Below are 25801 nucleotides of genomic sequence, written 5' to 3' on the forward strand. Positions count from 1 at the left end.
GATCATATACTAGCCAAAGAGAAAGACTCAACTATTTCCAAATGACTGAAATAATAAAAGTGTTTCTCTGACTACAAGCTACATGTCAATAACAAAAACCTAACTAGAAACTTTTCATCAAATTTGGAAATTAAGAAAACAAATATAAATCATGGACCAAAAAAAATTGTGATTGAAATTTAGAAATTTTTTTGAAAGGATACTTAAAATACTACATATCAAAACTTCTGAATCCCGTTGAAGGAAGCAGTAATTAAAAGTCAAGTCCTAAAATGAAAAACAAAGGTGACCCTTGAATAACATAGGTTTGAACTGTGTGGGTCCACTTATAAATTGATTTTTATTTTATCTTATATTTTAAAGAACATTTTGTATTATGGAAATTTTCAAACAAACATTAAGTAGAGATAATATAACAAGTTTCCACGTACCCATTATAAAAATTTTGCCACTCTTATTTCACCTATCTCTCACTCCTTTGTTTTTCTGGAGTATTTTTAAAATTATTTTTAAGTTTTTAATTCCAGCTAACATGTAGTGTAATAACAGTTTCAAGTATACAATATGGTGATTCAATACCTCCATACAATACCCTGTGCTCATCACAACAAGGGCACTCCTTAATCATGATCACCTATTACATTCATCCCCTCTGTTTGTTCTCTATAGTTAAGAGTTCTTGGTTTGTCTCTTTTTTCTCCCTTGGCTCATTTGTTTTGTTTCTTAAATTCCACATATGAGTGAAATCACATGGTATCTGTCTTTCCTTGACTGACTTATTTCACCTAGCATTATACTCTGTGGCTCCATCCACATCATTGCAAATGTCAAGATTTCATTCCTTTTCTAGGGCCAAGCAATAGTCCAGTGTGTGTGTGTGTGTGTGTGTGTGTGTGTACATACACACCACACCCTCTTGATTCTTTCATCAATCAATGGACACTGGGGACGCTTCCATAATTTGGCTATTGTAAATAATGCTGCTATAAACATAGGGGTGCATGAATCCCTTTGAATTAGTGTTTTTCTAATCTTTGGGTAAATACCTAGTCATGTGATTGCTGAACTACAGATTACCTTTTTGAGAAACCTCCATACTGTTTTCCACAGTGGCTGCACCAGTTGACATTCCCACCAAAAGGGCAGAAGGGTTCCCTTTACTCCAGGTCCTCACCAACACCTGTTGTTTCTCGTGTTGTTGCTTTTAGCCATTCTGATGGCTGTGAGGTGGTATCTCACTATAGTTTTGATTTACATTTCCATGATGGTAAGGAATAATGAACATCTTTTCGTGTGTCTGTTGGCCATCTGGATGTCTTCTTTGGAAAAATGTCTATTCTTATCTTCTGCCCAGTTTTTAACTGGATTATTTCTTTTTGGGGTATTGAGTTTTCTAAGTTCTTTATATTTTCGATACTAACCCTTTATTGGATATGCCACTTGCAAATATCTTCTCAATTCCATAGGTTGTCATTTAGTTTTGTTGATTGTTTCCTTTACTCTGCAGAAGCTTTTTATTTTTATGCAGTCCCAGTAGTTTTGCTTTTGTTTCCCTTGCCCCAGAAGGCTTATCTAGAAAAAAGTTGTTACAGCTGATATCAAAAAGGTTACTGCCTGTGTTTTCTTCCAGGATTTTAATGGTTTCAGGTCTCACAGGTTTTAGGTCTTTCATCCATTTTGAATTTATTTTTGAATATGGTGTAATAAAGTGGTCTGGTTTGTTTCTTCTGCAAATTGCTGTCCAATTTTCCCAATACCATTTGAAGAGACTGTCCTTTTCCCATTGGATATCCTTTCCTGTTTTCTCAAAGATTATTTGACCATGTAGTTGTGTTTATTTTTGGGTTTTCTATTCTGTTCCATTGATCTTTGTGTCTATTTTTGTGCCAGCACAATACTTTTTTGATCACTACAGCTTTGTTGTATAACTTCAAGTCTGGAATTGTGATGCTTTCAGTTTTGCTCTTCTTTTTCAAGACTGCTTTGGCTATTTGAGGTCTTTTGTGGTTCCATACAAATTTTAGGATTGTTTGTTCTAGTTCTGTGAAAAATGCTGTTGGCATTTTGGTAGGGATTGCACTCAATGCATAGATCGCTTTGGATGGTATAAATGTTTTAACAATTTGTTCTTCTGATCCATGAGTTTAGAATTTCTTTCCATTTCTTTGGGTCATCTTCAAAATTTCTTTCATCAGTATTTTATAGTTTCCAGAGTATAGGTCTTTCACCTCTTTGTTTAGGTTTATTCCTAGGTATGTTACTATTTTTGGTGCAATTGTAAATAAGATTGTTTTCTTTCTTCCTTCTTTTCTTTCTCTTCTTTCCTTTTTCTTTCTCTTCTTTCTTTTCTTTCTTTCTTTCTTTCCAGATTTTTTTTTTAAGTGGTCTCTCCACCCAACATGTGGCTCAAACTTAGAACCATGAGATCAAGAGTTGCATGCTCTACTGACTGAGCTGGCCAGGCGCCACTTCAATGAGATCATTTTCTTAATTTCTTTTTCTGCTGCTTCATTTTTGGTGTATAGAAATGCAACAGATTTCTGTGCATTGATTTTGCATCCTGTGACTTTACTGAATTCATTTATCAGTTCTAACATTTTTTTCATGGAATCAATGGATTTTTTTATGGTACAGTTCTGTAAATGTATTTTCCTTTCCTTATGATTTTTTAATAATACTTTTTCTTTAGCTTATTGTAAGAATACAGTGTGTTACATACAAAATATGTATGTTAGTCAACTGTTTATCAGTAAGGCTCGCAGTCAACAGTAGGCTATTAGTAGTTAAGTTTTTGGAGACACCATATTTAAACGTAAATTTTTGAGTGTGTGGGGGGGTCAGAACCCTGAAACCCTATATTGTTCAAGGGTCAAGTGTATAGCCCTTAAATTCCAACTTTATGGATGTAATAAATACATTAAACACTACTGAGGAAAAAAAATCAATTAATCTGGAAATGAAGTGCGGGACATTTCCTGGAACAATTGCTGATAATTAAATACAACTGAAAAACATTAAAACAATCTGGGGAAAACTGCCTACAGAAGAAAATACTATTAGTCTCATAACAGATATTTTCATAAGTAATAACAGATACCAGAAGTATAACTAGATATACTATCATTCCACAGCAAAGGCACAATGACAGTATCAGGGAAAACTAAGAAAGGTTACCACCCACAGGGGCACCTGGGTGGCTCAGTCGGTTAACCATCCGACTTCAGCTCAGGTCATGATCTTATGGTTTGTGAGTTCGAGCCCTGGGTCGGCCTCTGTGCTGACAGCTCAGAGCCTGGAGCCTGTTTCAGATTCTGTGTCTCATTCATTCTCTCTGCCCATCCCCGACTTGTGCTGTCTCTGTCTCTCAAAAATAAATAAATGTAAAAAAAAAAAAAAAAATTAGAAAAAAAAAGTTTACCACCCACACACAACTGATGAAAGAGTTGAACCCCAGGAGGAAAAATTAGGCAAAAAAACAAAACAAAACAAAACAAAAAAACACAGTAAACCTACAGGTACATAAGAACAAGCATGAACTGTAAAACATTAGCACTGATTATGATAATAATGACTAATTTACAAAGCTGGTTAAAAACAAGCTGGAAGGGTGCCTGGGTGGTTCAGTCAGTTAAGTATCCAACTCTTCATTTTGGCACAGGTCATGATCTCACGGTTTATGGGTTTGAGCCCCACGTTAGGCTCTGCACTGGCAGCACGGAGCCTGTTTGGGATTCTGTCTCCCTCTCTCTTTTCCCCGCCCCTGCTTGCTCACTCTCTCTCTCAAAATAAATAAATAACCATTAAAAAAAAAAAAAGGCTGGGAACACAAATTAGACAACAATATCATAGAGAATGAAGACTGAAAAAACTGCATTCTTAGAGCTCTCATATTATCTGAGAGGTGGTGGAAAATTTTCCACTTTAGCAGCCCAATCAAGCATGTTAAAACACATCAAGGTAATTACTGAAATAGATGGCAGAAATTAATCCAAATGTGTTAAAAAATCACACTAAAAGGGAGTGGGTTAAATGCACCCAATAAAAAACAAAGATATTTAACTGGATTAATAAAACAAAATCTAGCTAGATGCTGTGTAAAGAAATATTCAAAACAGAATGAGAGAATAATCAAAAGGAATAGAAAAATATAACAAAAAAACACTATCAGAAAGAAAGCTGATAAATCTACTAATATCAGACAAATTACACTTTAAAGGTAAAAATGACTTCTTAGGGGTAAAGATGATCATAACTTGATGATATAAAGGTACAATTAACCAGGAGGTTATAAGAATCCTCAATCTATATAAATTTAACAATGTTAACGCAAAATAAAGCAAAAATTGAGCAATTACATGAACAAACAGAAATACATAATCATACAAAGCATTTTATTACAAATTTCTCAAGAAAGAAAGTAAAGTTGGCCTTACAACCTGGCCTTATAAACACCTTGTAAAAAGTGAATTGACATATATACACAAATATATAAAATAATACATGTATATACATACAAATATATATGCAAATATATATACAAATATATATACAAATTTATATATATGTGTGTGTGTATATACACACACACACACGCACGCACGCACACACACACACACACACACACACCTCCATCCATGTATCCAGCAAATAAATAACACTCCTTCTTCAGGGCATTTACAAAAACTAACCACCTGACAAGCAAAAAAGGGATTCTCAACAAATACTAAAGAATCTTTACCATATGTACTCTTTGCCTACAATGCAAAATGCACACATATATTTTTTCTTTTAATGTTTATATTTTATTTTTGAGAGAGAGAGACAGAACCAGGGAGGGGCAGAGGGGTGGGGGAGACACAGAATCTGAAACAGGCTCCAGGCTCTGAGCTGTCAGCACACAGCCTGATGTGGGGCTCAAACTCACGAACCATGAGATCATGACCTGAACCGAAGTCAGACACTCAATTGACTGAGCCACTCAGATGCCCCAAAATGCATACATCTATACATACATAAAGGAAAAGAGATGCTGTATTTGGCAAACTCAAACCACATTACTAAATAAATCATGAATCCAATAAAAAACCAATTATGAAATAAACTATAGAATATTTAGCTAAATTGTTATCCAAAAAACTAAACCCTTACATCTATTTTCAAATACAAAAATAACTTGAAAACTTAGAAAAATAACAAAAGAATGAACTCAAAGAGAACATATAAATAATAGTTAATGACAGGAATAAATTAAATCTAAAACCAAACAGGGGCACTGACAGTGCACAGCCTCCTTGGGATTCTTGCTCTCTGCCCCTCCCTCACTCACGCTATGTACAAATAAATAAAACTTTATAAAAATTTTAAAAAAAGAATAACAAAAAAGCATTTGTTTTACCTTAAACAGAGGCATATAAAGCTATTGTAATTGAAATAACATGAGATTGGTTCAAGGATTAAAAAAAGAGACCAATGGAAAAGAATACAGACTCAGACAAATAAGGGAACTCAATAATCCACTGGGGAGATGATAGACTACTCATTACATGGTGCCAGAACTAAATGACCAGAAGGTAAAAACTGAAATTAAATCTATGTATCACAGGATGGAAAATATAAATTTTAGAATAAAAACTAAGTATCACAGGGGCACCTGGGTGGCTCAGTTGGTTGAGCGCCCAACTCTTGATTTTGGCTCAGGTCATGATCTCAAGATTCGTGGGATCAAGCCCTGCAACGGGCTTTGCACTGGCAGCACAGAGCCTACTTGGGATATTCTCTCTCTCCCCCCCACCCCTCTCTCTCTTTCTCTTTCTCTCTCTCTCTCTCTCTCTCTCTATTTATTTATTTATTTTGAGAAACATTAAAACAAACAAACAAACAAAACTAAGTGTCACAACTTTATACTCTGGAGATTCTAATATAAGAGGATTATCTTTACAGCCTCAAAGTAAGGAAGAGTTTCTTAAAACATCAACAGAACCAAATGTAAACAAAAAGTGCTAATTTTGACTTTACAAAAATACTTTAAGACATCTATACCAAAAAGCAACATAAGCAATGTTAAATGACAAGCCACATACTAGAAAATATTTGCTACGCATATAACAAAAGATTTGTATCCAGACTAATCTTAAATATAATGAAAATATTTTTATTTAGGTATCAGGATTATATAAAAACGTTTTTCAATACCCACTAAGCAATAAACAAAAGACTCAATGGAAAAATGGGGAACAGAAGAAGTTTTTTTTAAATGTGGCAGTCCTGAGAAGACAAAAGCATACAAAAACAATGTGTTCAACCAAAAGAAAGGAAGGGAGAAGGAAGGAAGAAGGACATTTCTGAGCAATATATACAGTATGATCCCAATTATGGGATGAAAAAGTATTCAACCTCTATAGTAGTCAGGGAAAAGTGAATTAAGACAAACAAAACACATGGGGTGCCTGGGTGGCACAGTCGGTTAAGCATCTGATTCTTCATATCAGCTAGGGTCTTGATCCCAGGGTTGTGAGATCAAGCCCTGTATTGGGCTCATGCTGGCAGCGTGGAGCCTGCTTGGGATTCTCTCTCCCACTCTCTGCCCCTCCCCCACTCATGCCTGCGTGCACCTGAGTGCTCTCTCAAAATAAATAAATAAACATTAAAAAAAAAAGAGGAACAAAATAGCATTTCACACCCACTAGATTGCCCCAAAGTGAAGACAGGTATATAATAAAGCATGAAAAATAGATACGGCACATATAAAATTTAGAACACTAGTTAGCTCTGGGGAAAAAAGGGAAATACTATTAAAAAGGGTTATGAATTGGCACAAAAACAGACACTCAGATCAATGGAACAGAATAGAGAACCCAGAAATGGACCCACAAACGTATGGCCAAATAATATTTGACAAAACAGGAAAGAATATTCAATGGAATAAAGACAGTCTCTTCAGAAAAGGGTGCTGGGAAAATTGGACAGCGACATGCAGAAAAATGAACCTTACACCATACACAAAAATAAACTCAAAATGGATGAAAGACCTAAATGTAAGACAAGAAGCCATCAAAATCCTAGACGAGAAAGCAGGCAAAAACCTCTTTGACCTCAGTTGAAGCAACTTCTTACTCAACACGTCTCCAAAGGCAAGGGAAACAAAAACAAAAATGAACTATTGAGACCTCATCAAAATAAAAAGTTTCTGCGCAGCAAAGGAAACAATCAGCAAAACTAAAAGTCAACTGACAGAATGGGAGAAGATATCTGCAAAAGACGTATCAGATAAGGGACTAGTATCCAAAATCTATATAAAGAACTTATCAAACTCAATGCCCAAAAAAACAATCCAGTGAAGAAATGGCAGAAGCCATGAACAGACACTTTTTCAGAAAAGACATCCAGATGGCTAACAGACACTTGAAAAAGATGCTCAACATCACTCATCATCAGGGAAATATAAATTAAAACCACAATGAGATACTACCTCATACCAGTCAGAATGGCTAAAATTAATAACTCAAGCAACAACAGATGTTGGTGAGGATACGGAGAAAGAGGGTCTCTTTTGCACTGCTAGTGAGAATGCAAGCTGGTGCAGCCACTCTGGAAAACAGTATGGAGGTTCCTCAAAAAATTAAAAATAGAACTACCCTACAACCCAGCAATTGCACTCCTGGGTATTATCCAAGGGTTAACAGGGATGCTGTTTCGAAGGGACACATGCACCCCAATGTTTATAGCAGCACTATCAACAATAGCCAAAGTATGGAAAGAGCCCAAATGTCCATTGATGGATGAATGGATAAAGAAGATGTGGTATATATATACAATGGAGTATTAGTCGGCAAATCAAAATAAATGACAAAGAATGAAATCTTGCCATTTACAACAACATGGATGAAACTAGACGGTATTATACTAAGCGAAGTAAGTCACAGAAAGACAAGTATCATTATGACTTCACTCATAAGTGGAATTTAAGATACAAAACAGATGAACATAAGGGAAGGGAAGCAAAAATAATATAAAAACAGAGGGGGACAAAACATAAGAGACAAATACAGAGAACAAACTGAAGGTCGTTGGAGGGGCTACAGGTGGAAGGAAGGGCTAAATGGGTAAGGGACATTAAAGAAGACACTTGTTGGGATGAGCATTGGCTGTTATACATAGGGGATGAATCACTGGATCTACACCTGAAATCATTATTGCACTATATGCTAACTAGGACATAAATTAAAAATAATAAACTTAAAAAATAAAAATAAATAAAGCAAAAAAAATTATGAAAGGTTTTCTACTGTTTCCAATATTTCATTCTTTAAAAAAATCTGAGGCTGGGGCTCTGGGGTGGCTCAGTCGGTTAAGCGTCCGACTTCGGCTCAGGTCATGATCTCGCAGTCTGTGAGTTCGAGCCCCGCGTCGGGCTCTGTGCTGACAGCTCAGAGCCTGGAGCCTGTTTCAGATTCTGTGTCTCCCTCTCTCTCTGACCCTCCCCTGTTCATGCTCTGTCTCTCTCTGTCTCAAAAGTAAATAAACGTTAAAAAAAAAATTTTTTTTTAATCTGAGGCTAATAAAGTAACCTTAAGTTTATTAAATCTAAATAGTGAGTCTAAGATTTCCTAAACTCCTCTTTATGTCTGAAATATATATTTTTTTAATTTGAGAGAGAGGGCGAGAGAGTGCATGCAAAAGTGGGGCAGTGGGGAAGAGGAGCAGAGGGAGAGGCAGAGAGATAGAGAATCTGAAGCACATTCTACCCTCAGTGTGGAGCCCAATTCCACAACACTGGGATCATGACTTGAGCTGAAATCAAGTCAGACGCTCAACCTACTGAGCCACCAAGGTGCCCTCGAAATATTTCATATTTTTAAAATAACATCAAGAGAAAAACATTTATGTATCCCTGGCTAGAAAAGGCTTTAGTATGTCATAAAAAACAGAAACCATGAAATAAGAGATTAACAATTTTGTCTAAGTAGACATTTTTAAGTTCAATATAGAAAATACCATAGGCGCACCTGGATGGCTCAGTTGGTTAAGTGTCCAACTTGGGCTCAGGTCATGATCTCACATTTTGTGGGTTCGAGCCCCATGTGGGGCTCTGTACTGACAGCTCAGAGCCTGGAGCCTGAAAGGGATTCTGTGTCTCCCTCTCTCTCTGCTCCTCCCTCTCTCGTGCTCTGCCTCTCTCTGTCTCAAAAATAGATAAAACATTAAAAAAAAATTTTTTAAGAAAATACCATAAATAAGGCTGAAAGAGAAATGACAAACTTGGAAAAAATATTTTTAACACAAAAGGTTAGTATCTAAAATGTAAAGACTTCTATTGTTTCAACAATGAGGTGCCACATTAATTGTTCTACAAATTAATTCAATTAATTTATAGCTCCTTTGAAGAAATAGTTTCTGAAGTCCCTGCAGGATTTAGCTCTGACCCCAGGAAGACTAATCCCAACTGTTTCATTCCCTCTTGAAAACTAGCCAGACTATAGTCTGGGCTATAGATTTGTTAATTCCATCAACCTCCTCTGAGTTGCTTTCCACCACTACCTCCAATGTTCATGAGAGTGTCCTTGGGTTTGAACTTCTATACACTCTTGCAAATGAAGTCATAGCCACTGGGAACAGATCAGTACCTATCTGTTTTTATGCCCTTGTTTTTCTCCAGGCAAAATCTGTGAGCCAGGGCTCCGGAGCTGGGAGTGGTGACAATGACAAGCTTCTGAATGACACCCTCACTCTAGGAGTTGATTGCTTAGTGGGTTGGGGGACAGCAGCCTGAGGTTCTCTCAGCTTGCTTCTCCCAGCATGGTACTACCACCTCCTGAGCCAGGGTGAGGGTGACTAAGGTCTTAGTGTTCTCAGTGCTCCACAACCAGGTTAGAGCTTCCATTCCACAAGCAGGAGATGGGCAGGAAAATGTACTCTTTCACAACAGCCTCAGCAATAGGAAGCTCAGGACAGGATGTGAAATGCTCAACTTCTACTCCTTCCAAGAAGAAAGGCCAACTGGGAACTAGGGGTAGAGGGAAGCCTGTGTTCTAAACTGCAGCAGTGTGAAGCAGACAAGTGGGGAGGAAGAGCACTGTCTTGGTTCAAGTAACAAAAACTCTCGTCTTTCTTACTGAATTTACATACATATGCTTGAATAGATATTTTCTTTTTTGCTGTCTTCCCTTAGGACCATTTGCAGAGACTTAAAAAAAATTTTTTTTAAATAATTTTCACCAGTTACACTGGGCAGTGGGTCAGCAAACCTCCTGATACTTTCATGGTAGAAATCAATCTCTCCTATATAATTTCTATGTTTTAAATAAGTATATTCTCTACAAAACCAGTAACACTCAAAACAAAAACAAAAATAAAAACAGAGGAAGAGAGAGAAACTGAAGCCTGTAGGAGGTAGGAATGAAATGGTTTTTAAATCCCATTCTGGCTACCTCTCTGACTCTGTAGTTCCACTCTCCTCTTTACACAAAGATTTGAATTATCCTCTAAGAACCTCTTTCTAAGAACAGTCACTTACTTAATGAGAAGCCTGGCAAACCTGAAGTACCCTCAACTTTGGGAAGCATGGTATAATCTTCCTTAAATCCAGATGTTAATAAAATGCACATGGAACCAAGGAAGAAATGTCATAGGCAATGAAATCATGGTGGCAACTACTGTGTAGAGCTGATGAAAATGACATTAGAGCCTAGTTTTCAGGCCAAGCAAGTAGGCTAAGAATCCTATAGTCAAATCCATGTCCCCTCCTTTTTGCCAAGAGCTACTCCTGGTACTTGATAACAAATCTGTCAAAAATCTGCTTTCATAGCCCCACCTTTGCATAGTTTCATGACATCTCTAGAAAACATTCTTTCATTTCTTTTTTAATTTTTTTAAGTTTATTTGTTTATTTTGAGAAAGAGAGAGACAGAGAGAGCAGGGGAGGGGCAGAGAGGGGGAAAGAGAGAACCTCAAGCAGGCTCTGTGCGGTCAGCAAAGAGCCCAACGTGGGGCCCAAACTCAAAATCTGAGATCATGACCTAAGCTGAAAACCAAGAGTCAGATGCTTAACCAACTGAGCCATCCAGGTGCCCCTAGAACATTTTTTTCTTAATCATCCTGCTTGAGATTCAGTGGGCTTTTTGAATTACAATTCATGTCTTTCATCAATTTTGGAAAAGTATCAACCAAACCTCTTTAAATAAAGCCTCTCTCCCATTCTCTTTATCCTTCTAGAACTCATGTTATACTTTTCGTTCTATTCTCTTTACCTCTTAACCTCTTTTTTTCCCTTTTCATTTTTCCATTTCTGTCTCTCCATGCTGTACTTTGGGTAATTGTCAATTCTGTATTCCAGTTCACTTAATTATTCCTCAGCTGTGTCTATCCAGTTATTTGCCTTATCAATACTTAATTTTTAACTGCAATTATTATATGTTCCAATTCTAGAAGGCCTATTTGGATCTCTTCCAAATTTTGCTGGACATTGTCATTTTTGATAGTACATTATTCTTTACTCATACTTTTGATAAAATCTTTTATTTCTTTGAATATAATAAGAGAATTATTTTATACTTTGTACCCTCAGAATTTTACTACCTATAGTTTCACAGGTCTGATTATGTTGCTTCTGTTGTCTTTTACAGATAATGCCTTATTTTTTGGACTGTTTTGTGATATTTTTATTGTAAGCTCCTAATCATTGGAATTTTTTCTTTGTGGAGATGCTTTCAGGCCTACATTTAAGATGTATTCTTCCAGGGGCACCTGGGGCTCAGTTGGTTAGCATCTAACTTCCGCTCAGGTCATGATCTCACAGTTCGTGAGTCTGAGCCCTGCATCGGGCTTTGTGCTGACAGCTCAGAGCCTGGAGCCTGCTTCAGATTCTGTGTCTCCCTCTTCTCTCTGTTCCTCCCCTGCTTGCTCGCTCTCGCTCTCTCTCTCTCTCTCTCTCTCTCCCTCCCGCCTGCAAAAATAAATAAAGATTTTTTAAAAATTAGAAAAAAAAAGACATATTCCTCCAGGGGTGCCTGGTTGGCTCAGTTGGTTCAGTGTCCAACACTGGCTCAGGTCACGATCTCACAGTTTTTGAGTTTGAACCCTGCGTCAGGCTTGCTGCTATCAGCACAGAGACCACTTCAGATCTTCTATTCCCCTCTCTCTCTGTCCCTCCCCTGCTGGCACTCTCACACTCAAAAATAAATTTTAAAACATTTTAAATAGTTAAAAAAAAAAAAAAAGATGTGTTCCTCCAAAGAGGATTTATATACATGTTTCTATTAGTAACCTGCAAATTTTGCCTATTGGGAACATTTTTTTTTTAACTTATTCTTATGTAAACTTTCATATAGACTGAAGTAGACAGAGAATGGTATGATAATCTTGCCCAGACCCATAACTCAGCTTTTAAAATTATGAAGTCATGGACAGTCCTGTTTCATCTATACCCCCACCCATGCACTTACACATTTCCTCCATACAAGCATAAAGCAAAACTCACACATCCTATCATTCTACTCATAAATTTTTTGGTATGTTTCTCTAAAATGACTTCAAAAAACACACAATATCATTTCACATTAAAAACTTTTAACAATAATTCCTCAGGATTATTAAATACTAAGGAATTGTTTGAAAGACTCCAATTATCTCAATTTTTTAAGAGATTGCTGATTTGGTCAGGATCTAAATACAGTATAATTGTTTGATACTTATCTTAATTATCTTTTAATTTACAGGCTTCATTCCATTTTTTCTTATAATTTGTTTGTTGAAAAATTCCATAATTCTACAGTTTCAAACAGTCTAGGTTTCTCTGATTATGTGTCCATTGCATCACTTAATATAGCCCCTGTCCCCAGTATGTCCTTTAAATTAGAAGTTGGATCTTGATCAGATTCAGATTTGATTTTCTATCCAGATGACTTCATGGGTGGTGGTGTGTACTTCTATAAGAAGGCATGTCCAAGTCAAGTTCCCTAGAAAATAGATTCTAGGACTTGTAGGCAAGTGGTTTACTACCAAGTGCCCTTGGGAACATTATCTTTGAGGGACAAGGGAATCAAGATTAGGCAATGAGAGAAGGTGGACTGTGATGCAGTTCCAAAAGAGGTCTCACTTGATCCCACAGGGAGCTCTAGAGATAGAATAGTTTTTCAGAGTTGTCTCCTTTGAGGCAAGGGTAGAAGTCCTTTAAACCTCTGGCAGCAAGTGGGCAGCCCCAGAAAGAGGCCAGAACCTTGGGTAAAGCAGGTTCATTCTGGGTTAATTCTTGGAGGAACAGAATCATGAGCCTTGAGTAGCTAATACTCCCAGACTTGTGGAAATAAATGCCTTGGTTGGTCTTGAAGAGATATCTGGATGTACATCACACCATCCACTGCAAGGCATATAATGTTCGATTCCATTTCTTTGTGGGATGTTAGCAGCCACTGATGATCATTGCCAAGATCCAATGATTCATTAAACATTATAAAATGGTGATATTCTAACTCCAGTCTTCCTTTTTTAGCTAGAATTTCTCTGTCAAGATGAACTTCCCTTCATCAACTATTTGAGTACACTGAAGTTTCTCATCATATGGAAAGGTAGGATAAATGCTTTATTATTTCTATTTATTTGGTACTTTTCATTAGAAATTGGTTTCCCACCCAGTAGCCTCCAAAGATGATTAATGAAATAGGCTAATTTTTTTAAACATGATGATGAACTTGGGGATATATAGATATATAGATATATAGATATTTTGATTCATATATTTGATTTATATATATATAGATTTGATTTGCTTTAATTCATTGCAGTTATGATAGCCAATGGAAACTATTTCATGTTGACTAATGAGTCCTTGACACAAGACCCTACTAAGTGTTTCAGAGGTTCCTTATTTTCTATTATGACAAGATATTTACCATCATTTTGTACATGTCTTAGTCCAGACTTGACATCTGCAATTTCTCCAAGAAATCACAGTTCCTTTTAGTGGAAAATCTAATTTTAGACAGAAATGGTATTTAGAAAAGACAATCTAGAGTGAGAATTGATCATTGTTATTGGGTTTAACTTTTTACCTAATGGAAAGAGCAAAAAAAAACAAAAAACAAAAAACCAACACTTTTTAAGGAAAAAAATTCATCATGAGTTCATACTAGTACTTCCAACTCAAAGTCAGGACTAAGGGGGATTTTACACAATCTCCAATTTTACATTAGTATTTCCCTTCTGTCATGCTGAAAATCCTGGTTCTCAGAGAAACCAGCATAATTATTCATCTGTTTCATCCCACAATTCAGTCTCAGAATAACAACACCAACACTTCCATCAACACTAAGATATCTGAAGTTTTGCAGGCTTTTTTTGCCTTTAGGATATATCCAAATAGAGATGCACAAATTATTGGGTTTCAAAATCATACAAAATAGTTCTCCCTGTGTGATAATGCCACCAATTCTATAGATAGATTCAACTGTTTCATTTAGCTCTTAATTTTTATACTTTGAGTTTTTTAACTATATTAAATATCTGCATAACTGGAAAGTCCCACTCCCTATAACATAACCATCTATCCTTCATTTTTAAAAATAGAAGCATATGCACACGATTAATAGCGGTTATTCATACTTTACCTGCTTTTTCTCATTTAACAACGTATCCTAAAATGTGTCACAATAGAAATAGTCTATATTATAAAAAAATATTCTTTGAGCTTTTCTATGACCATGTAGTACTCCATGCAGTAAGTTATATAATTCATTTGGTCAGTTTCCTAATGATGGACATTCCTGCATTCTGCTATTACAAAAAGCAAATGCATAATGTTATAATGAGTGCTACCATGAATAATGGTGAACACACATATCATTTCATATTTTTACCAAGGTACTTTAAGGATAGAATTCTGGGAGTAGAACTATCATTATTACAAGGGGAGAAAATAATAAGCTATTTTGCTAGGTACTGCCAAATTTCTTTCAATAAGGACTGTACCATTTTATAGTTCCACCAACAACGTATGAGAACCTATTTCATGACAACTTCAGAAAACAAGTATGCTATCAACGTTTGGATTTCTGCCAATCTGTAGGTGAGAAACAGTATCTTGGTATAGTTTTAATTGGTTTTTCTCTTCTTATGAGTGAGCATTTTTTCACATGGTTAAGCCATTTACATTTTTTTTTAATTCTGCGAACTGTGTGTGTCTAGCCCATTTTTTGGTAGGGTTATTATTAGTTGTGTTTATTCTCTATTTTTAGGTGTTCTTTATAAATATTAGGAGTATTAATGCTATATCTGTAATATAACTTGCAAACATTTTTTCCAGTTATTTATTGAGACCATTTTAGCCTAAATTCACAGCTTGACAATTTTCAGGCCACAAAAGGAATATGATTTCCACCCCAAATGCACTCTAGGGCTGGCTTGGGTGAGGAATTTTCTGGGGAATTTTTCTCCCTTCTATTCAAAACCAAATTGTCTTAATATCTCCTTTTGAGTAGATTTTCATTTTTCTAATTCTTCTTTTCATGAGCTGTAGGCTTTGTCTCCTGTCCCCCAGTTTACAAAGCCATGAAACCAAAAGCTCTTGGCCACTACAGAATGGCAATGTCCCGAGGACTGTTCTAAGTTTCAGTTTTCCTTATTCACTTAGGATTTGTGTTTTCCGTTATATTTGTCTTTAGGACTTCTCTCACTTCCTTGCAGGGCTACCACATAAAGAATATGATGTTATTAATTTCCCCTTCCGTTATACAAAGCAGTGGCCCTACAGTTTGTTGGGTGATTTGAGCATTTAAGGAAATGTTTATATGCTTATTAATCCAGCAACTTCGGGTATTCTGAACCATGAACGCTTCTCGTGAAATGTGAACCACCACTTGCTAGATAAAGAAGTCTCCAGGTTCCCCATTTCATTTTGTTTACATCTTACATTATTGTTTACATCTTAATTACAAATATAATATAGATTCATTGGAAGAAAAATCACACAAAACAGAAAATAAAAAGCTTCCCTGCTGTTAGTGGCTTCATTCCTCCTACAAATTTTTGGTGATTTCAGCTTTTAAGTTAGACCATTTAGTTTGTACCATGAAACGCTCTAAAACACTCTCTCTAAAGTTCTGTGGGTACCACAGAATTGGGAACCAGTTTCCACTCTCAAGAAGCTTTCAATTCTATTAGGGAAACAGGAAAGAACTGGCATACACGGAGAATTACAGGTATTTAAGAGTTGGTTTAGGAGTCCAGACAAATGCTAATAAAGTTGAAAGGAAAAAACTCTGTGGACTGGAGTTAGGCAAGGAAGAAATTAAGAAGGAGGTAGTCAATAATGAAAAAAACTGAAGGCAGCTAGAGGATGTGGAGGAGGCAGGGGCACATCACAGAGATAGATTCAAAAGAAATGCTCAAGGGACAAGTTAATTAAGCCAAGTGGTACCTCCCTACCAGAATGAAGTCTTGGTTTCTGCAGTAGTCAGGATGGCTAGTCAGGCTTAGAGCTCATTCTCCATTTGTCATTAATTGCCATTTGAAAAAATATATCAGACTTTGAATGCAGCCTTAAAAGCTACAGCTATCCAACTGCCTAGGGCCAATCTTGGCTAATATGCTAATCAATTTATCAGATATAAAACTGTTTGGGCACCTCCCCTGTCACTAGAGGAGTGTGAAAAATTAGTTCTTGGAATCAAGAGATCAGAACTACTCCTTGGAGTCACATTTGGACTTTTATCAAACGCTGACATCTCCAACGTCTGACCTCATCCCAATCTCTAATCTTCTATTTTCTGGGCCATCAGCTGGGACTGGGAGTTGGGGGGGGTGACACATACTTATTTCCACAACTCAACTTTAGATTTTAAAGGGTCAAAGAATGGTATCTGAATCATCCACTGTTACACCATTCATAGTAACAACAGCACTCACCACACCACCCCCATGTGGAAAAACATTTCATTTCCTGGGTACAAGCTTTTTCTTTTGTTTCTTCATTTATTCTTTCGGTAATTATTTCCTAGCTCTCAGTACGAGGTTCTGTGCTATATACTAGGGAGACAACCAGATTGGGATAGAAAGCAAATCCTATCCTTCTCATACAGTCTAAGGTTATCAACAATAAACAGGTAATCAAACAAAGATATAACCGCAAATTGAGATGAATGCTGTGAAGAAGCAAAAGGAATTTAAGAGGAATTTAAGATACGACAGAGAGAGCCTGGAGATTTTATTAATACGAATATGTTCAGTTGCAAGTAACATAATAAATACTACCACTGATTTTTTAAAAACAAAGACGTTTATCTCTCCCAAAAGAAGTATGGAAGTAGACGGTTCCTAAATCAGTACAGTGGCTACACTCTATCATAAAGGACTCAGTCTCCTTCTATCTTTTCCCCTCTTTTATTTCTGTGCCTCAGCATGTTGACTTTTTGTCCTTGGGCTTCTCACCTCACTAGTCTAAACTGCTATACTTCTAAGACAACTGCAATCAAGGGATAAAGAGGTGGCCAGAGTCTCCTTACTTTCTTTTTAACTAATCTCTACACCCACCATGGGGCTCGAACTCAAGACCCCAAGAGCAAGGGTCGCATGCTCTACTGACTGAGCCAGCCAGGTGCCCCTGGACTTCTTATAAGAGAGCAAAATCCTTCTGAGAAGCTTTATAAGCAAACATCTCTTTATGTCTCTTTGGTCAGAGCTGGGTCACATGCACATCTCTAAATCAATCTACATCCACAGAGATTGGGATTAGTGTGCTTGGTTTAGATTATTCATTTCCTAGCAATAGGAGGGTGAACCCTCCCTTTCTGAACATGTTGCTGTCCTCACAATTATCCAAGTTCCTTAAAATAGATCTTAAAAAAGGGAAATCATTTTTTAGTAGACACAATAGTGAAAATAAAAATCCAAAAGATTCATTCACCAAGTAAGTAACTAAAGAGAGACAAAGACGACTCAAACATCCCTCAAAAGTTTCAAGCTTGGGTAACTACGACAATCACACTGCCAAGAATAGATAAAAAGAGAATGTGGGAGGAAAAACTTAGTTTGTGAGAGAGACAGAAAGTAATTCCACTTTTTTCTCCTTGAGTTTGAGGTGCAATTAGACTGGTAGAAATGGAGGATGAGACTTGAGGGAAGAGCTAGACTTCAACATTCATACTGGAATCATCCACAATGAGGCAGGATTTGAAACCATGGGGATAGACAGAACCACTGGTACAGAAAAGGGAGAGAGCAAAGGGAAAATGTCAGAAAAAAATCTTGGTGAATAGCTATAATTAGGAAATAGTAACATGATGATGTTGCCATAAAAGGAAAAGGAGAGGGAATAATTAATTTCAGAAATACAAGAATCAAAGGACCACAATCACATGGCAGCCAAGAAGTTTCTTCTTTTTTTTTTTTTTTTTTCAATATTTTATCTTTAGGAGCGCCTGGGTGGCTCAGTCAGTTGAGCGTCCAACTTCGGCTCAATTTACGATCTCATAGTCTGTGAGTTTAAGCCCCGCGTCAGGCTCTGTGCTGACAGCTCAGAGCCTGCAGCCTGCTTCGGATTCTGTGTCTCCCTCTCTCTCTGACCCTCCCCCGTTCATGGTCTGTCTCTCTCTGTCTCAAAAATAAATAAACGTTAAAAAAAAAAAAGATTTTATTTTTAAATAACGTCTACCCAACATAGGGCTCGAACCCACACCCCCAAGATCAAGAGTTGCATGCTCCACTGACTGAGCCAGCCAAGTGCCCCAAGAAGTAGTTTCCAAAGGAAAGGAGTGATTGACATTGTTGACTGCTACAGAGATGTTAATGATTCCAAAATACTCTTGAAAATTTTCAGGAATGGTAGGAACATAATGCTCATGTGCACTTAATTGGATCCCTTTTTGTCTATTCTTTTAATGAGTTTGGAAGGGAAGGAACATATAGGTTGTCATGCTGGAGGCAACAGTAAAGTGGTAGTGGTAAGGAGCCACTGGATAAGTAAGTGAGAACATTGTGAGCTAAGAGGAAGGAGCCTGGAGAGAGGGGAGAAGGTGAGGAACACTGATGGAAGGGGAAAATAGATGTACAGAGGCTGGAGCTCAAGTTAAGGCTAAAAGCCAGGTTCAGCAGTAGAAATGAGAATGTGAATAATGGAAGTAGTCAGAGAACATAAGATGTTGAAAAAAATGGGAAATGAATTTCAAGGTATGTAGTGAATAACAGAAGTAAGGATAAAGGTCAAGAGAGGGGAGACTGTTGATCCCCAGCAAACTCATAAAAGCCATCAAGAAAGAGAAGAGAAGATGCAGATGGGCACTGAAATTCACTAAGGATGGCAGGATAAACATCTGGAAGCTGGAGGCTAACAGGAAGAGATGGGACTCGGTGATAAGACACTGGCCAAATGGCAAAAAAATGAATTGGTAAAACTTTAGTGGGAAGAGTATAACTGAGGAAACCAGAAAGACAAGAAAGCATGGCGTAAGGAGTACAGGGTCAGGCGCGGGGGAGACATTCATTTTATAAGGAGATGTAACTAACATAAAATCTGCTAAGGAGGTTCCTAGGCAGATGACCAGAAGAGACAGGATAGAACAGAATCCTATTCCAGGGATCCATCATAACAGAATTTAATTGCAGTATGACTGAGGGCACATGTACATCCCTTTTTGTACCAGGCACTGGTCCATGACCCCTACGAACTGTGGAGAGTTCAAACAGAAGTACTGCCTTCAGTGGGAACCTACAACCCCATATAATTGCATAATAACGCATACATATGCAGATGAGAATGTGAATTACTAAAGATGGATACAGAACATGAAAACGATGGAAAAAGGGGCACGAGAACAGCAAAAGCCAGTGTTCCCTGGGGCAAGCACACCAATTTCTTGATAATTTAACTCCTGACAGATAAAACGTAAAAGCTACACATAGAGAGGTAAGAGGAAACAAAAGAAGGTAGCCCGCACTTTGGCAGAGAAGCCAAAGTATTTTTTACTTTGAGAAATAAAACTGAAACCAGATTACAGGAGGCTGCATGGCGTCTCAAATTCACTAGGCCTTTCAGAGACTTCTCACACACAGAAGCACAAATTACTTGTCCAGAATGCCAGAGATTCCTGGTAAGTCAGACTGTACACAAACAGACCCAAGTGCCCTTATGAGATGATATCAGGTCAGAGAAAGGCCAGTGAAAATAACTGACTTGAAGAATAAAAAAGGAGGCAGAACAGAGAGAGAAGGAAAGAGAGGGAGATGGGGGGACGCGGGGGGAAGGGGCAGTGCGATGGGGAAGGAAGAAAGAAACCATGAAAAAATGAAGCTGCCAAAGGCATCAGACCCCAATCTCCCTATCTCTGCCTATCTTCTTATGCAAGAGAGTGACCAGTCTTATACAAAAGCAACAAACAGCAAAAAATGAGTGTCTGTGACCCATACGTAAGTGTGAATAATATTTAAGTAAGGGAACAGGGGCCATGTAACATTCACTGGCCATGTCAATTACATTTACGTCAACTCTTTCTTCTTGATCTTGTAATAATTGCCTCATGTTTAACATAAGGCAAGATATCTCTTTATCCACAGAAATGTGTGTGGAGGCTTTATTAAGCAATTAACCCAAGTAGGCAAATAAACACCCTCATGAAACATCAAGATTAGTACCAAGATATATATGTGGTAGGACAGAAGCAGAGAAGAAAATTAGGAAGATAAAGGTTTATACTGTGAAAACAAAAGAAATAAAAATTGCCTTACAGTGAAAACTCAATAGTAAAAAGGACTCATAGTGAACATGATGATGTTATACCCCTTATCACTGACAGGAGCTTTATAATCGTTTTCACAGGACATGTTGTATATTGTGTTATTTCATATTCACTCAACCTTCTGCGATGCAGAGAACAGCTATCATTGTTTTTAGTTAACAAATGAAAAAGTGAGGCTTTGGGGTCCCTGGGTGGCTCAGTCGGTTGGGTGGCTGACTTTGGCTTGGGTCATGATCTCACGGTCCATGGGTTCAAGCCCCGTGTTGGGCTCTGTGCTGACAGCTCAGAGCCTGAAGCCTGCTTCAGATTCCATGTCTCCCTCTCTCTCTGCCCCTCCCCCACTTGCACTCTGTCTCTCAAAAATGAGTAAAAATATTAAAAATTTAAAAAAAAAGAAAAAAGAAAAGGTGAGGCTTAGAAAGGTGAAATCACTTGACTGTGGGCAAACAATCAGTAAAGAACAGACACTGGACTTGAACCTAGATCTTCTGACTCTTGGTGCTGTGGTCTGACTGGTCATCCCAAATACTCGAACTTCTGGACTGAGCAGCATTCTTGCCCATAAGCAGAAAACAAGGAGGAAAGATGCCTAAATAACACTGAGACTATGTTTTCAACATGCTCACTATCCCTTGAATGTCCTCTTGACAAAGAGCAAGCTCAACCAATCACACACTGTGTGTGTGTGCACGTGCGTATACACACATGGTATGTGTGTGCATACCTGTATGCCGGGGGCAGGTAGGGAGCTGCAAAACCAACACTTAGGACATCAACAGTAAGTCATGAATATCAGGTTAGAGCACTGAAGCCTGCCTCTCTGCATGGAAACAGTTACCTTGCATCAAGTTCCTCTTTGCATAAAACAATGACATTTTCATGATGTTTAGGAGCCTGCTTTTGGCTTCCAAAAGCTCTGGCACCATACCATGCTGTCACTGTAACTGCCCTCCAGTGAGCCATCAAAAGCTTGGCTAGAATATTTTAAATACAGCAGTTTGCTTGCCACCAAAACACTAAGTTGCGATATTTTATATTTATCTCTATTTAAATTTTAGTGATGCTGCATAAATGTTAACGTGGTCTTATGCTAATACAATCACAGAGAAGTCTTAATAATACCATGTACTGGCACACCCCCAGGGTGAGTTATGGCCTGCTAACCAGACCTAATGCATGCTTCTCAAGTCATTTAGTTAGTTCCTTTTAAATAAGATGTGACATCAAGAATGTTACACAGTTTCCCCCAAGAAATGAGTTTCCAGAAGCAATGTCAAGGGACATTTGCTCATATTGAAAGTAGAAAGAAGGTACTTGGGATTACAGGAAAGAATTCCATAAAGAGTCTGGGGAGAGAGCTTACTAATGTTTGATTTAGTTATTTCATGGCTTTTGAGAAACAAAAAGTGAGCCTCAGTAAGTTCTCAAGCTTTTAAAGCCCTGAAGGTAAGACCCTGGACTTCTCTCTAGGGCTGAAATCACAATGTTACCAATGACAAACTCACGGTTTCTCTACCATTCCAGTGGATGCACATGCAAACATTTCCTTGGGCTTCCTAAGAGCCTGTCTAGGCCTGGTAGACGAGACTGAGGGAGGTGGAGGGCCCTGGAAGCCACAGCCTTGACTGTCAACAATACAGCCACAGGATAACCAGGGCTTGAATATCAAGGCACGTTAGCCATAAGGGACACAAAGACGTGCAGGGTGCTCAGCCTTCCCTCATGCAACAATTCTTCTAGCCTTCCCAGCTTTGCCCCTCAATTTACTAAAAAAAGATGCTGAAGCCTTTCACAATGAGAAGGCATCAGAGATTCTGATTAAACGACAATAAACATGGATGAAAGGCAAAGGAAATCTTTTCAAAACAAAGCCTGCAATGGTAGAAATGTTCAAAATAGCCTTTCTGCTGCAACATCTTAATCCCAGCACTCAAGCAGAACAACCCCTAACAGCCACCACCCATGCCCGTGCAGCAAGATCCAGAATACTGGTTATTTTAGAGGCACAGGAACAGATAGGAACAGATTTTCAAAAATGAAAAGAACTACAGCTACCAAGGACCAACTGCAGCTTGAAGACGTCTTGACCTTTTTAGTATAGTGATGTAGTACCCAAAAACCTTTTTGCATCCACCCTTTAGAGATGCTGCCTCCCCACTCCTCTTGCCTTATCACTTTTCTAGCATAAGCCAGAATAAGTGAAATTAAAACAAATCCCAACCCAGAGAGTACAAAAACCTGATTGCATGTTGACTGGTACCAGACAATCAGAAGACATAATCCCCTCCAAGAGGCCCCCCTTGGTCAGGTTCATCATTTATTCATCACCAGACATGGCTTCGCTGCAAAAGGATCAACTCTTAGAGTTCATTCCTTCCCACCCAACTAGCTATGGTTGCTCTAACTTTTTATTGCTTTGAATACAAAAGAATGTGACCTACAGTACATTATTAAATGTCCTTAAGAGAAGGCAGAACAGAAAGTTGTACATGGTAAAAATATCTACTCGGAGTAAGGGCAGAATCAAATTCTTACTCTCGTTTCATTAGGATTACACTAAAATGTGGATAGGCACGTGCAAGAAAAAGTTAAAGTGTAACCTTCTTCCAGGCCAATCAGGCCAAAAATAAAGCTATACTTCACCTGAAGGACCCCCACAATTCTGCCAATGGGATGTCCATCCATGTCATGCCGCTCACCTGGAAAAGGCAGCCCCCAGCACAAATGCAGCATACTCCTTCACCAGGGGCTCTGTGCTGTTCAGCCCATTGATCACCACTTGAAGGCCACCGAAGGAAAGCAGGTCCTGTGCATTATCCATCTGTAACAAAGACATGGCTTAGTACAGTCCAGCCATCAAGGATTACTGCCTTTCTTTTGGTGACTATTCTAAAAGCCTAAAAAATCAAGTAAAAACCAATGGAGACCTTTCTAACTGGAAAAAGATATGTAAAAACAACCTAAATTCATAAATTTGAGATTTCTGAATTCATCTAACATGATTTTCGAGCACCTGTGTGGAAATGGCAGAAATGGCACCTAGTTATTGTTTATGCCAAACATGTCCTGGAAAATTCTAAAACCATAATGAATCACAAAGCTTACTCCAAATGTACAAGCTGTTAACACAAAGATCTGACATCGTCAGGACTAGTAAATAGTGCCATGCTTCCTATTGATGTCTAGTCCTAATGCAGGCAGTGGAAGCAGCAGACACACACACAAAAAAAGGCTTTTTCAAATTTTGTTATTATTATTGTTTAAATGTTTGTTTATTTTTGAGAGGAAGAGAGAGAACATGAGCAGGGGAGGTGCAGAGTGGGGGGGGGCGGGGGGAGAAGATCTGAAGTGGGCTCTGTGCTGACAAGAGAGAGCCTTATGCAGGGCTCCAACTCACAAACCATGATATCATGACTTGAGCCCAAGTTGGATGCTTAACTGACTGGTGCCACCCAGGCGCCCCAAAGGCTGTTTTTTTAATTAGAAGTCAAGGGACTATGTAACATGAACCCTGTTGCACAGGAAAGGGGGTCTAGCAGAGTGCTAGAGGAAGAATACCAATAATACCTCCTCTCCTCTCTCTTCCTCACTTCATACAGTCTAAGGCTGACTCACTGTGAGGGCACTCATGATAAAATGTATACAGAAGTCTCTCTCAAAGGCTATATAGTGTGATAAAATTCTATCAAACAGCACTGGTCTAGGCTATCCTTTAAGGTCCAAAGCCCCAAGTCTAGACTCTCTTTTATTCTAAAGGGAATATCATGCCCCAGGCTTCATTAATATCCTGGAACAAGAACACTCAACTTGCTCAGAAAGGTCACTGGATCCGGTTTCCTTCATGCAGTAACTATGGTCTCCACTGGAAATACCTTTGTTGATACAAAGGCTGCCTCCTGCCCACAAGTGGATTCCACTCTACAAATCATCAGGACAATGCAGGAAGCTAGAGCCCAACAATGTATCTGCTACCCACCTTTTTCCTCCAGATGCCACAGAGCCACTTCCTAACTTTGTCCTTCTAAACTAGACAAAGGCTCTAACAGAGAAACTGAGTTTGAAGGACTCTGATTCTTCCTGTGTTTCTGAGTGGAACTAGCCTGTTTTTACCACTTAGAAGATCATTTTTATACATTCTGATATCATCTCCACAAGAGCAGTTTTATTTTCTGTCTGTCCACTCTTGTAGATACAGTGATTACAACAGCGTCGAGTATATAATTAGGTACTCAATAAATAATTGGGTTTTTAAAAATGTTTATTTTTGAGAGTGAGAGAAAGAGAGGTAGTGTGGGAGCAGGACAGGGGAGGGGGGGGGATCCAAAACAGGCTCTGTGCTAATAGCAGGGAGCCTAACGTGGGGCTAGAACTCGTGAACTGTGAGATCATGACCTGAGCTGAAGTCTGGCCCTTAACGGACTAAGCCACCCAGGAACCCTAATAAATAACTGTTAAACCAACGAACAAATCTGATCAAAAAAAAATGTTACTGCAATAAAGTCTACTGTGAATTAAAAAAAAGGCAACTTGGGGTATCTGTGCCAACAAAATGGATGGATCCCTGGTACCAGAGACCTAAAGACATGGCCAATCCAGGGTCCTGAACAAGCATCGAGTCTGCTGTGCCATAACGGACCTAAGCCAGGGCTGGGATTTTTCTGTCCCAATCCGTCCTTATGAAGAGGAGTGATTACTGGGCCATAGGCCAGCCAACTAGGGAGACTGAGAGTTGACTGTTTGCTGACATAAGCACTAATAATACTTCATGAGCCTTCCTTTCTCACATACTCTAATTTTAAAACCTAAGAACGCACTGCCTCTTTTTGATCCTCCCTCCTCCAAGTTTTCTGGATAACAAAGCCATGGCTCAGAGCCCTGTCATTCCATGCCTGGGGTGGCCACTTGTCAAATCTGGTAGGAGTTCTTAATGGAGCAGCTGCCAGTCTAACAGCCGCAGAGCAACACAGCCCGGAGTCCTAGAGGTTCTGATGCAGATGTAGTTTATCTTTATTACTACAAAGACAATTCAGGGTGTTATAAATTCTAACATTTAGATAAGCACCTCAATCTCTTCAATATGT

General features: G+C 38.3%; 1 protein-coding gene across 2 annotated transcripts in view; it reads right to left on the minus strand.

Moving 5' to 3' along the window:
- SIL1 (SIL1 nucleotide exchange factor) overlaps nucleotides 1-25801 on the minus strand; it is a 218973-nt gene that overhangs the window by 50557 nt on the left and 142615 nt on the right. For both annotated transcript variants that reach the window (XM_030319258.2, XM_030319266.1), the window contains one exon: nucleotides 23420-23541. In XM_030319258.2, the coding sequence (XP_030175118.1) occupies nucleotides 23420-23541 (122 nt within the window). The remainder of the gene's footprint in view (nucleotides 1-23419; nucleotides 23542-25801) is intronic.

This window comes from Lynx canadensis, chromosome A1, assembly GCF_007474595.2.
Source record: "Lynx canadensis isolate LIC74 chromosome A1, mLynCan4.pri.v2, whole genome shotgun sequence".
NCBI classification, from domain to species: Eukaryota; Metazoa; Chordata; class Mammalia; order Carnivora; family Felidae; genus Lynx; species Lynx canadensis.